General features: G+C 59.4%; 1 protein-coding gene across 1 annotated transcript in view; it reads left to right on the top strand.

Moving 5' to 3' along the window:
- MUC5B (mucin 5B, oligomeric mucus/gel-forming) overlaps positions 1-13,954 on the top strand; it is a 61,677-nt gene that overhangs the window by 32,151 nt on the left and 15,572 nt on the right. Inside the window, exons 38-47 of the mRNA XM_049891885.1 lie at positions 4-207; positions 896-2,557; positions 2,626-2,829; positions 3,518-5,179; positions 5,248-5,451; positions 6,140-7,801; positions 7,870-8,190; positions 8,516-8,842; positions 8,911-9,114; positions 9,803-11,976. Coding sequence (XP_049747842.1) covers positions 4-207; positions 896-2,557; positions 2,626-2,829; positions 3,518-5,179; positions 5,248-5,451; positions 6,140-7,801; positions 7,870-8,190; positions 8,516-8,842; positions 8,911-9,114; positions 9,803-11,976 — 8,624 coding nt within the window. The remainder of the gene's footprint in view (positions 1-3; positions 208-895; positions 2,558-2,625; positions 2,830-3,517; positions 5,180-5,247; positions 5,452-6,139; positions 7,802-7,869; positions 8,191-8,515; positions 8,843-8,910; positions 9,115-9,802; positions 11,977-13,954) is intronic.

Below are 13,954 nucleotides of genomic sequence, written 5' to 3'. Positions count from 1 at the left end.
CAGCAACCACAGGGACAACCCGCACATCTATAGTGGGAACCAGCAGGACCACCCCGCCACCCTCAACATCTGGGACCACCAGCACCAGGACCACTCCACCACCCTCAACATCTGGGACCACCAGCACCAGGACCAGACCACCACCCCCAACATCTGGGACCACCAGCACCAGGACCACACCGCCACCCCCAACATCTGGGACCACCAGCACCAGGACCACCTCGCCAACCCCAACATCTAGGACAACCATGGCCACCACACTACTCTCCGTTCCTAGCACCACCAGAACCAGGAGCACACCTTCATCTCCCACACCACTGGCCACCAGCACTGGGATCAGCACGTCACCCCTCACAGCTAGAGTCACCAGCACTGGGACCATCTCACAACTCTCCACAACTAGGGTCACCAGCCCTGCGACCACCTCACAACCCCCTACAACTAGGGTCACCAGCACTGGAATCAGCACGTCACCCCTCACAGCTAGGGTCACCAGCACTGGGACCACCTCACAACTCTCCACAACTAGGGTCACCAGCCCTGCGACCACCTCACAACCCCCTACAACTAGGGTCGCCAGCACTGGAATCAGCACGTCACCCCTCACAGCTAGGGTTACCAGCCCTGCGACCACCTCGCAACGCCCTACAACTAGGGTCACCAGCACTGGGATCAGCACATCACCCATTACAACTAGGGTCACCAGCAAAAGGAGCACACCTTCATCCTCCATGCCTGGAGTCACCAGCACTGGAACCACCCTGCCAACTCCCACAACCAGGGTCACCAGCACTGGAACCACCCCACAACCCCGCACCCCAGAGACCACCAGCACTCTTCTGAGTACAACCCAGGGACCCACCACTGCCACTTCCATAGCCACGTCAACTCCCAGTATGACTCAGACCATCACCCCCACGCTAACTACATTGACCCCAGGACGAACAACCACTAAGTGTGAGCCTCGCTGCACCTGGACAGACTGGTTCGATGAGAGCTACCCCATACCCGGGCCCTCCGGGGGGGACTTTGAGACCTACGACAACCTGCGTGCAGCTGGCATCACCTTCTGTGAGAGACCCGTGGACATCCAGTGCCGCTCTGAGTCCCAGCCTCAAGTTCCACTGTCCAAATTGGGGCAGGTGGTGCAGTGTGACCTGACCGTCGGGCTGGTGTGCCTTAACCGAGACCAGAGCAGCAGGTTCCAAATCTGCCACAATTACCATGTCCGTGTCCTCTGCTGTGACAGTCACTGCCAGACCACCCCGCATACCACCACCATGTCTCCCACAGTGACCAGCCGAGTTCCTGGGTCCTCGTCACCCCCCAGCACTACGGCCCTGCCCTTGCCCTCCACCAGCCCCTTGACCCCCAGCACCGGCCCCACCTCGGCCCCCACCAGGTGCCAGCGCACTTGCTACTGGACAGACTGGCTGGACAGTGACCAGCCCCAGCCAGGCCGCTACGGGGGCGACATCGAGACCTACTACCACATCAAGGACACAGGAGGGCAGCTGTGTGAGGAGCCTGTGGCCATTGAGTGTGAGGCCGTGCTGTACCCAGGCGTGCCGATGGAGGTGCTGGGTCAGTCGGTGCTGTGCAACGTGGAATTTGGGCTCATTTGCCGGAACCACAGGCAGACAGAGGGCCAGACCTGCCTCAACTACCACGTGCGTGTGCAATGTTGCAATGACTACAGCCACTGTGGGACCACAGCGGGCCCCACCACCACTCCCACCACAGTGGGCCCCAGGTCCACCATCCCCACAGCAGGCCCCACGTCCACCACAACAGGCCCCATGTCCACCATCACCACAGTGGGCCACACGTCCACCGTCACCACAGCAGGCCCCAGGTCCACCACCACACCCACCCCTATCACGGCCTCCCCCGCCACCACAGAGACCCCTGTCCACACCCGCACCTCCACCACAGCAGCCCCCATCCCAACCTCGACAGCTACAACGGAGGTCGCCACCCCCACAACCACATCGACCACCACCCTAAGCATAGGACCCTCAACTTCAGCCACCACACAGACTCGACCCATCTCGCCTGGCACCACTGAGTGGATCACTGTCCTGACCACATATAAGCCCACCCCTGAGACCACCACGGCCATGGCTGAGACCCCCACAACTGCCACCAGGTTACCCTCACCCAGTGTGCCCGCCACACCTGCCCTGACCACCACACCAATTGGCACGACCCAGGGATCTATGCCCACTTTGGAGACCACCATCATCTCTAGCCCCCCGACACCAGGCACCTTCACCAGCACCTCAGCCACACCACCCGTCACAGGCTGTGAGCCCAGCTGTACTTGGACAGACTGGTTCGATGAGAGCTACCCCATACCCGGGCCCTCCGGGGGGGACTTCGAGACCTACGACAACCTGCGTGCAGCTGGCATCACCTTCTGTGAGAGACCCGTGGACATCCAGTGCCGCTCCGAGCTGCAGCCAGACAGACCCCTGGGGGCCCTGGACCAGGTCGTGCAGTGCAATGTCACCTTTGGGCTGGTCTGCAGGAACAGGGAGCAGCACATGACCCCCAGGTACTGCCACAACTACCACATTCGCATGCTGTGCTGTGAGGACCGTGGTCACTGCCTCTCCACACCAGCAACCACAGGGACAACCCGCACATCTATAGTGGGAACCAGCAGGACCACCCCGCCACCCTCAACATCTGGGACCACCAGCACCAGGACCACTCCACCACCCTCAACATCTGGGACCACCAGCACCAGGACCAGACCACCACCCCCAACATCTGGGACCACCAGCACCAGGACCACACCGCCACCCCCAACATCTGGGACCACCAGCACCAGGACCACCTCGCCAACCCCAACATCTAGGACAACCATGGCCACCACACTACTCTCCGTTCCTAGCACCACCAGAACCAGGAGCACACCTTCATCTCCCACACCACTGGCCACCAGCACTGGGATCAGCACGTCACCCCTCACAGCTAGAGTCACCAGCACTGGGACCATCTCACAACTCTCCACAACTAGGGTCACCAGCCCTGCGACCACCTCACAACCCCCTACAACTAGGGTCACCAGCACTGGAATCAGCACGTCACCCCTCACAGCTAGGGTCACCAGCACTGGGACCACCTCACAACTCTCCACAACTAGGGTCACCAGCCCTGCGACCACCTCACAACCCCCTACAACTAGGGTCGCCAGCACTGGAATCAGCACGTCACCCCTCACAGCTAGGGTTACCAGCCCTGCGACCACCTCGCAACGCCCTACAACTAGGGTCACCAGCACTGGGATCAGCACATCACCCATTACAACTAGGGTCACCAGCAAAAGGAGCACACCTTCATCCTCCATGCCTGGAGTCACCAGCACTGGAACCACCCTGCCAACTCCCACAACCAGGGTCACCAGCACTGGAACCACCCCACAACCCCGCACCCCAGAGACCACCAGCACTCTTCTGAGTACAACCCAGGGACCCACCACTGCCACTTCCATAGCCACGTCAACTCCCAGTATGACTCAGACCATCACCCCCACGCTAACTACATTGACCCCAGGACGAACAACCACTAAGTGTGAGCCTCGCTGCACCTGGACAGACTGGTTCGATGAGAGCTACCCCATACCCGGGCCCTCCGGGGGGGACTTTGAGACCTACGACAACCTGCGTGCAGCTGGCATCACCTTCTGTGAGAGACCCGTGGACATCCAGTGCCGCTCTGAGTCCCAGCCTCAAGTTCCACTGTCCAAATTGGGGCAGGTGGTGCAGTGTGACCTGACCGTCGGGCTGGTGTGCCTTAACCGAGACCAGAGCAGCAGGTTCCAAATCTGCCACAATTACCATGTCCGTGTCCTCTGCTGTGACAGTCACTGCCAGACCACCCCGCATACCACCACCATGTCTCCCACAGTGACCAGCCGAGTTCCTGGGTCCTCGTCACCCCCCAGCACTACGGCCCTGCCCTTGCCCTCCACCAGCCCCTTGACCCCCAGCACCGGCCCCACCTCGGCCCCCACCAGGTGCCAGCGCACTTGCTACTGGACAGACTGGCTGGACAGTGACCAGCCCCAGCCAGGCCGCTACGGGGGCGACATCGAGACCTACTACCACATCAAGGACACAGGAGGGCAGCTGTGTGAGGAGCCTGTGGCCATTGAGTGTGAGGCCGTGCTGTACCCAGGCGTGCCGATGGAGGTGCTGGGTCAGTCGGTGCTGTGCAACGTGGAATTTGGGCTCATTTGCCGGAACCACAGGCAGACAGAGGGCCAGACCTGCCTCAACTACCACGTGCGTGTGCAATGTTGCAATGACTACAGCCACTGTGGGACCACAGCGGGCCCCACCACCACTCCCACCACAGTGGGCCCCAGGTCCACCATCCCCACAGCAGGCCCCACGTCCACCACAACAGGCCCCATGTCCACCATCACCACAGTGGGCCACACGTCCACCGTCACCACAGCAGGCCCCAGGTCCACCACCACACCCACCCCTATCACGGCCTCCCCCGCCACCACAGAGACCCCTGTCCACACCCGCACCTCCACCACAGCAGCCCCCATCCCAACCTCGACAGCTACAACGGAGGTCGCCACCCCCACAACCACATCGACCACCACCCTAAGCATAGGACCCTCAACTTCAGCCACCACACAGACTCGACCCATCTCGCCTGGCACCACTGAGTGGATCACTGTCCTGACCACATATAAGCCCACCCCTGAGACCACCACGGCCATGGCTGAGACCCCCACAACTGCCACCAGGTTACCCTCACCCAGTGTGCCCGCCACACCTGCCCTGACCACCACACCAATTGGCACGACCCAGGGATCTATGCCCACTTTGGAGACCACCATCATCTCTAGCCCCCCGACACCAGGCACCTTCACCAGCACCTCAGCCACACCACCCGTCACAGGCTGTGAGCCCAGCTGTACTTGGACAGACTGGTTCGATGAGAGCTACCCCATACCCGGGCCCTCCGGGGGGGACTTCGAGACCTACGACAACCTGCGTGCAGCTGGCATCACCTTCTGTGAGAGACCCGTGGACATCCAGTGCCGCTCCGAGCTGCAGCCAGACAGACCCCTGGGGGCCCTGGACCAGGTCGTGCAGTGCAATGTCACCTTTGGGCTGGTCTGCAGGAACAGGGAGCAGCACATGACCCCCAGGTACTGCCACAACTACCACATTCGCATGCTGTGCTGTGAGGACCGTGGTCACTGCCTCTCCACACCAGCAACCACAGGGACAACCCGCACATCTATAGTGGGAACCAGCAGGACCACCCCGCCACCCTCAACATCTGGGACCACCAGCACCAGGACCACTCCACCACCCTCAACATCTGGGACCACCAGCACCAGGACCAGACCACCACCCCCAACATCTGGGACCACCAGCACCAGGACCACACCGCCACCCCCAACATCTGGGACCACCAGCACCAGGACCACCTCGCCAACCCCAACATCTAGGACAACCATGGCCACCACACTACTCTCCGTTCCTAGCACCACCAGAACCAGGAGCACACCTTCATCTCCCACACCACTGGCCACCAGCACTGGGATCAGCACGTCACCCCTCACAGCTAGAGTCACCAGCACTGGGACCATCTCACAACTCTCCACAACTAGGGTCACCAGCCCTGCGACCACCTCACAACCCCCTACAACTAGGGTCACCAGCACTGGAATCAGCACGTCACCCCTCACAGCTAGGGTCACCAGCACTGGGACCACCTCACAACTCTCCACAACTAGGGTCACCAGCCCTGCGACCACCTCACAACCCCCTACAACTAGGGTCGCCAGCACTGGAATCAGCACGTCACCCCTCACAGCTAGGGTTACCAGCCCTGCGACCACCTCGCAACGCCCTACAACTAGGGTCACCAGCACTGGGATCAGCACATCACCCATTACAACTAGGGTCACCAGCAAAAGGAGCACACCTTCATCCTCCATGCCTGGAGTCACCAGCACTGGAACCACCCTGCCAACTCCCACAACCAGGGTCACCAGCACTGGAACCACCCCACAACCCCGCACCCCAGAGACCACCAGCACTCTTCTGAGTACAACCCAGGGACCCACCACTGCCACTTCCATAGCCACGTCAACTCCCAGTATGACTCAGACCATCACCCCCACGCTAACTACATTGACCCCAGGACGAACAACCACTAAGTGTGAGCCTCGCTGCACCTGGACAGACTGGTTCGATGAGAGCTACCCCATACCCGGGCCCTCCGGGGGGGACTTTGAGACCTACGACAACCTGCGTGCAGCTGGCATCACCTTCTGTGAGAGACCCGTGGACATCCAGTGCCGCTCTGAGTCCCAGCCTCAAGTTCCACTGTCCAAATTGGGGCAGGTGGTGCAGTGTGACCTGACCGTCGGGCTGGTGTGCCTTAACCGAGACCAGAGCAGCAGGTTCCAAATCTGCCACAATTACCATGTCCGTGTCCTCTGCTGTGACAGTCACTGCCAGACCACCCCGCATACCACCACCATGTCTCCCACAGTGACCAGCCGAGTTCCTGGGTCCTCGTCACCCCCCAGCACTACGGCCCTGCCCTTGCCCTCCACCAGCCCCTTGACCCCCAGCACCGGCCCCACCTCGGCCCCCACCAGGTGCCAGCGCACTTGCTACTGGACAGACTGGCTGGACAGTGACCAGCCCCAGCCAGGCCGCTACGGGGGCGACATCGAGACCTACTACCACATCAAGGACACAGGAGGGCAGCTGTGTGAGGAGCCTGTGGCCATTGAGTGTGAGGCCGTGCTGTACCCAGGCGTGCCGATGGAGGTGCTGGGTCAGTCGGTGCTGTGCAACGTGGAATTTGGGCTCATTTGCCGGAACCACAGGCAGACAGAGGGCCAGACCTGCCTCAACTACCACGTGCGTGTGCAATGTTGCAATGACTACAGCCACTGTGGGACCACAGCGGGCCCCACCACCACTCCCACCACAGTGGGCCCCAGGTCCACCATCCCCACAGCAGGCCCCACGTCCACCACAACAGGCCCCATGTCCACCATCACCACAGTGGGCCACACGTCCACCGTCACCACAGCAGGCCCCAGGTCCACCACCACACCCACCCCTATCACGGCCTCCCCCGCCACCACAGAGACCCCTGTCCACACCCGCACCTCCACCACAGCAGCCCCCATCCCAACCTCGACAGCTACAACGGAGGTCGCCACCCCCACAACCACATCGACCACCACCCTAAGCATAGGACCCTCAACTTCAGCCACCACACAGACTCGACCCATCTCGCCTGGCACCACTGAGTGGATCACTGCCCTGACCACATATAAGCCCACCCCTGAGACCACCACGGCCATGGCTGAGACCCCCACAACTGCCACCAGGTTACCCTCACCCAGTGTGCCCGCCACACCTGCCCTGACCACCACACCAATTGGCACGACCCAGGGATCTATGCCCACTTTGGAGACCACCATCATCTCTAGCCCCCCGACACCAGGCACCTTCACCAGCACCTCAGCCACACCACCCGTCACAGGCTGTGAGCCCAGCTGTACTTGGACAGACTGGTTCGATGAGAGCTACCCCATACCCGGGCCCTCCGGGGGGGACTTCGAGACCTACAACAACCTGCGTGCAGCTGGCATCACCTTCTGTGAGAGACCCGTGGACATCCAGTGCCGCTCCGAGCTGCAGCCAGACAGACCCCTGGGGGCCCTGGACCAGGTCGTGCAGTGCAATGTCACCTTTGGGCTGGTCTGCAGGAACAGGGAGCAGCACATGACCCCCAGGTACTGCCACAACTACCACATTCGCATGCTGTGCTGTGAGGACCGTGGTCACTGCCTCTCCACACCAGCAACCACAGGGACAACCCGCACATCTATAGTGGGAACCAGCAGGACCACCCCGCCACCCTCAACATCTGGGACCACCAGCACCAGGACCAGACCACCACCCCCAACATCTGGGACCACCAGCACCAGGACCACTCCACCACCCTCAACATCTGGGACCACCAGCACCAGGACCACTCCACCACCCTCAACATCTGGGACCACCAGCACCAGGACCACCCCGCTACCCCCCACCTCTGGGACCACCAGCACCAGGACCACCCCGCTACCCCCCACCTCTGGGACCACCAATACCAGGACTGCCCCACGACCCCCGACTTCTGGTGCCACCAGCACTGGAATCAACACATCACCCCTCACAACTAGGGTCACCAGCACCAGGACCACACCTTCATCCTCCACACCTGGAGTCACCAGCACTGGGACCACCCCACAACCCCCCAAAACTAGAGTCACCAGCACTGGGATCAGCACGTCACCCCTCACAACTAGGGTCACCAGCAAAAGGAGCACACCTTCATCCCCCACGCCTGGGGTCACCAGCACTGGGACCACATCACAACCCCCCATACCTGAGACCACCAGCACTCTTCTGAGCACAAGCCAGGGACCCACCACTGCCACATCCATAGCCACGCCAACTCCCAGTGTGACTCTGACCTCGACCCTGGTGACCATCATCCCCACGCTGACTTCATCGACCCCAGGAGGAATGACCACTAAGTGTGAGCCTCGCTGCACCTGGACAGACTGGTTCGATGAGAGCTACCCCATACCCGGGCCCTCCGGGGGGGACTTCGAGACCTACAACAACCTGCGTGCAGCTGGCATCACCTTCTGTGAGAGACCCGTGGACATCCAGTGCCGCTCCGAGCTGCAGCCAGACAGACCCCTGGGGGCCCTGGACCAGGTCGTGCAGTGCAATGTCACCTTTGGGCTGGTCTGCAGGAACAGGGAGCAGCACATGACCCCCAGGTACTGCCACAACTACCACATTCGCATGCTGTGCTGTGAGGACCGTGGTCACTGCCTCTCCACACCAGCAACCACAGGGACAACCCGCACATCTATAGTGGGAACCAGCAGGACCACCCCGCCACCCTCAACATCTGGGACCACCAGCACCAGGACCACTCCACCACCCTCAACATCTGGGACCACCAGCACCAGGACCAGACCACCACCCCCAACATCTGGGACCACCAGCACCAGGACCACACCGCCACCCCCAACATCTGGGACCACCAGCACCAGGACCACCTCGCCAACCCCAACATCTAGGACAACCATGGCCACCACACTACTCTCCGTTCCTAGCACCACCAGAACCAGGAGCACACCTTCATCTCCCACACCACTGGCCACCAGCACTGGGATCAGCACGTCACCCCTCACAGCTAGAGTCACCAGCACTGGGACCATCTCACAACTCTCCACAACTAGGGTCACCAGCCCTGCGACCACCTCACAACCCCCTACAACTAGGGTCACCAGCACTGGAATCAGCACGTCACCCCTCACAGCTAGGGTCACCAGCACTGGGACCACCTCACAACTCTCCACAACTAGGGTCACCAGCCCTGCGACCACCTCACAACCCCCTACAACTAGGGTCGCCAGCACTGGAATCAGCACGTCACCCCTCACAGCTAGGGTTACCAGCCCTGCGACCACCTCGCAACGCCCTACAACTAGGGTCACCAGCACTGGGATCAGCACATCACCCATTACAACTAGGGTCACCAGCAAAAGGAGCACACCTTCATCCTCCATGCCTGGAGTCACCAGCACTGGAACCACCCTGCCAACTCCCACAACCAGGGTCACCAGCACTGGAACCACCCCACAACCCCGCACCCCAGAGACCACCAGCACTCTTCTGAGTACAACCCAGGGACCCACCACTGCCACTTCCATAGCCACGTCAACTCCCAGTATGACTCAGACCATCACCCCCACGCTAACTACATTGACCCCAGGACGAACAACCACTAAGTGTGAGCCTCGCTGCACCTGGACAGACTGGTTCGATGAGAGCTACCCCATACCCGGGCCCTCCGGGGGGGACTTTGAGACCTACGACAACCTGCGTGCAGCTGGCATCACCTTCTGTGAGAGACCCGTGGACATCCAGTGCCGCTCTGAGTCCCAGCCTCAAGTTCCACTGTCCAAATTGGGGCAGGTGGTGCAGTGTGACCTGACCGTCGGGCTGGTGTGCCTTAACCGAGACCAGAGCAGCAGGTTCCAAATCTGCCACAATTACCATGTCCGTGTCCTCTGCTGTGACAGTCACTGCCAGACCACCCCGCATACCACCACCATGTCTCCCACAGTGACCAGCCGAGTTCCTGGGTCCTCGTCACCCCCCAGCACTACGGCCCTGCCCTTGCCCTCCACCAGCCCCTTGACCCCCAGCACCGGCCCCACCTCGGCCCCCACCAGGTGCCAGCGCACTTGCTACTGGACAGACTGGCTGGACAGTGACCAGCCCCAGCCAGGCCGCTACGGGGGCGACATCGAGACCTACTACCACATCAAGGACACAGGAGGGCAGCTGTGTGAGGAGCCTGTGGCCATTGAGTGTGAGGCCGTGCTGTACCCAGGCGTGCCGATGGAGGTGCTGGGTCAGTCGGTGCTGTGCAACGTGGAATTTGGGCTCATTTGCCGGAACCACAGGCAGACAGAGGGCCAGACCTGCCTCAACTACCACGTGCGTGTGCAATGTTGCAATGACTACAGCCACTGTGGGACCACAGCGGGCCCCACCACCACTCCCACCACAGTGGGCCCCAGGTCCACCATCCCCACAGCAGGCCCCACGTCCACCACAACAGGCCCCATGTCCACCATCACCACAGTGGGCCACACGTCCACCGTCACCACAGCAGGCCCCAGGTCCACCACCACACCCACCCCTATCACGGCCTCCCCCGCCACCACAGAGACCCCTGTCCACACCCGCACCTCCACCACAGCAGCCCCCATCCCAACCTCGACAGCTACAACGGAGGTCGCCACCCCCACAACCACATCGACCACCACCCTAAGCATAGGACCCTCAACTTCAGCCACCACACAGACTCGACCCATCTCGCCTGGCACCACTGAGTGGATCACTGCCCTGACCACATATAAGCCCACCCCTGAGACCACCACGGCCATGGCTGAGACCCCCACAACTGCCACCAGGTTACCCTCACCCAGTGTGCCCGCCACACCTGCCCTGACCACCACACCAATTGGCACGACCCAGGGATCTATGCCCACTTTGGAGACCACCATCATCTCTAGCCCCCCGACACCAGGCACCTTCACCAGCACCTCAGCCACACCACCCGTCACAGGCTGTGAGCCCAGCTGTACTTGGACAGACTGGTTCGATGAGAGCTACCCCATACCCGGGCCCTCCGGGGGGGACTTCGAGACCTACAACAACCTGCGTGCAGCTGGCATCACCTTCTGTGAGAGACCCGTGGACATCCAGTGCCGCTCCGAGCTGCAGCCAGACAGACCCCTGGGGGCCCTGGACCAGGTCGTGCAGTGCAATGTCACCTTTGGGCTGGTCTGCAGGAACAGGGAGCAGCACATGACCCCCAGGTACTGCCACAACTACCACATTCGCATGCTGTGCTGTGAGGACCGTGGTCACTGCCTCTCCACACCAGCAACCACAGGGACAACCCGCACATCTATAGTGGGAACCAGCAGGACCACCCCGCCACCCTCAACATCTGGGACCACCAGCACCAGGACCCCCTCGCCAACCCCAACATCTGGGACCACCAGCACCAGGACCAGACCACCACCCCGAGCATCTGGGACCACCAGCACCAGGACCACCCCGCCACCCCTGACATCTGGGACTGCCAACACCAGGTCAGCTGCATCACCACCCACACCAGTGGCCACCAGCACTGTGGCACCACCAACATCACTGCCGGGCACTCAGAGCTCTCAAACACCTTCGGGCCTCCCCGGCAGCCTGCCCACATTCAGCGTGTCCACTTCATCTAGTCCTGTCCTCACCACATTCAGGCCCACTTCCTCGCCCAGCTTGACCTCCACCATTCGCTGTTATTGCCATGCGTTCGGCACTCTCTTTTCCCCAGGTGAGTACTGGAAGCCCCCCTCACCTTCCCAGGCAGGAGCTCCACCTGGATCTGCGCATGTGGGAAACGGCTGTTCCCTGAGTCTGGGGCTCCCCTCCATTGGCCTCACTGCAGTCCCAGGACTGTGGGCACCCTGCGGTCCTCCATTGCTTCCTGTTGTCTCCTCGCTGCTCCCTGGTCCTGACTCCTCCCTGGCACTGGCCCTGGACCTCTGACCTCTCTGTCAGTCTGGGTGTGGTTTCCTTGTCCGCATCTGATTAAAAATTTTTTTTAGAGAAAAGCAAACTGATTGCCATCAAGCCAACTCTTACAGTGACCCTACAGGACAGAGTACAACTGCCCCTTAGAGTTTCCAAGGCTGTAAATCTTTATGGAAGCCAACTGCCACGTCTTTCTCCCACAGAGTGGCTGGTGGGTTCTAATCGCTGACTTTTCAGAGCTTACAGCAGCAGAGCTTAGAGTAATGATAAAAAAAAAAAAAAAAAAAAAAAAATTGCTGTTGAGTTGATTCTGACTCAGTGACCCTACAGGACAGAGTATAACTGCTCCATAGGGTTTCTAAGGAGCAGATGGTGGATTCAAACTGCTGACCTTTTGGTTAGCAGCTGAGCTCTTCACCACTACACCACAAGGACTCCTGAGCAGTGGTAAGTTTACAGAATAATTGTGCAGAAAGTACAGAATTCCTATATATCCCCTTCCGCCTGCACAATTTTCTCTATTATTGACAGCTTGCACTGGCATGATACATTTGTTACAATTGATGAGCCGCTGTTGATACACTGTTACTGCCTAAAGTCCATGGTTTACATGAGGTTCACTCTGTGTTGCACAGTCCTGTGAGTCTTGACAAATGCATGATGTCATGTGTCCACCATTACAGGCTCTTACAGAGTAGTTTCACTGCCCTAAAAATGCTCTGGGCTCCACCTACCCATTCCTCTCTCCTTTCTCCCTCCCTCTCACAATCACTGATCTATTCACTATCTCTATAAACCCATTTAGTTCGATGCCGTCTAGTCAATTCCAACTCACAGAGATCCTATAGGGTAGAGTAGAACTGCCCCATAGGGTTTTCAAGGATGTATGGCTGCTAACCGAAAGGTCAGCGGTTCTAATCCACCAGCCGCTCCATGAGAGAAAAATGTGGCAGTCTGTTTCATTTAAGAGGACACCCTTGGAAATCCTATGGGGGCAGTTCTACTCGTCCTATAGGGTTACTATGAGTCAGAATCGACTTGACAGCATTTTTTTTTTTTCTGGAATCTTTACAGAAGCAGATTGACACATCTTTCTCCCGAAGAGCCACTGGTGGGTTCAAACGGCTAACCTTTAGGTTAGCAGCCGAGTGCTTAACCATCCACATCGCCAAGACTCCTAAATTTTGCCTTTTCCAGAATGTCATATAGTTGAAATCATTCAGCATGTAGCTTTTTTCAGACTGGCTTCTTTCACTTAGCAGTATGCTTTTAGGGTTCCTCCCTATCTTTCCCTGGGTTGAGTGCTCTTTTTTTTTCATCACTGAAAAATGGATGTACCACAGTTTGTTTATCTGTTAACTGTCGAAGGACCTCTTGGTTGCTTCCAATTTTTGAGGATTATGAATAAGGCTGCTACAAACATTTGTGAGCAGGTTTTTATGTGGACATGAGTTTCCACCTCGTTTGCGTAAATACCTAGGAGCACGATTGCTGCATCAAATGGTAAGACCGTGTTTAGCTTTTGTAAGAGTCTCCCAGACTGCCTTCCAAAGTGGCTCTGCCATTCTGCACTCCCACCAGCAATGACTGAGAGCTCCTGCAGCTCCACATCTTCCCCAGCAGCTGGTGTGCTCAGTGTTTTGAATTTTAGCCTTTCTGATAGGTGTGTAAGGAGCCCTGGTGGCACAGTGGTTAAGCACTCGGCTGCTAACCAAAAGATCGGCAGTTTGAGCCCACACAGTGGCTTCCCAGGAGAAAGCCTGGTGATCTGCTCCCAT

This window comes from Elephas maximus, chromosome 7 (assembly GCF_024166365.1).
Source record: "Elephas maximus indicus isolate mEleMax1 chromosome 7, mEleMax1 primary haplotype, whole genome shotgun sequence".
NCBI classification, from domain to species: Eukaryota; Metazoa; Chordata; class Mammalia; order Proboscidea; family Elephantidae; genus Elephas; species Elephas maximus.
Note: the sequence above shows the minus strand (reverse complement) of the source record. Positions and strands in the feature narration are given on the sequence as shown.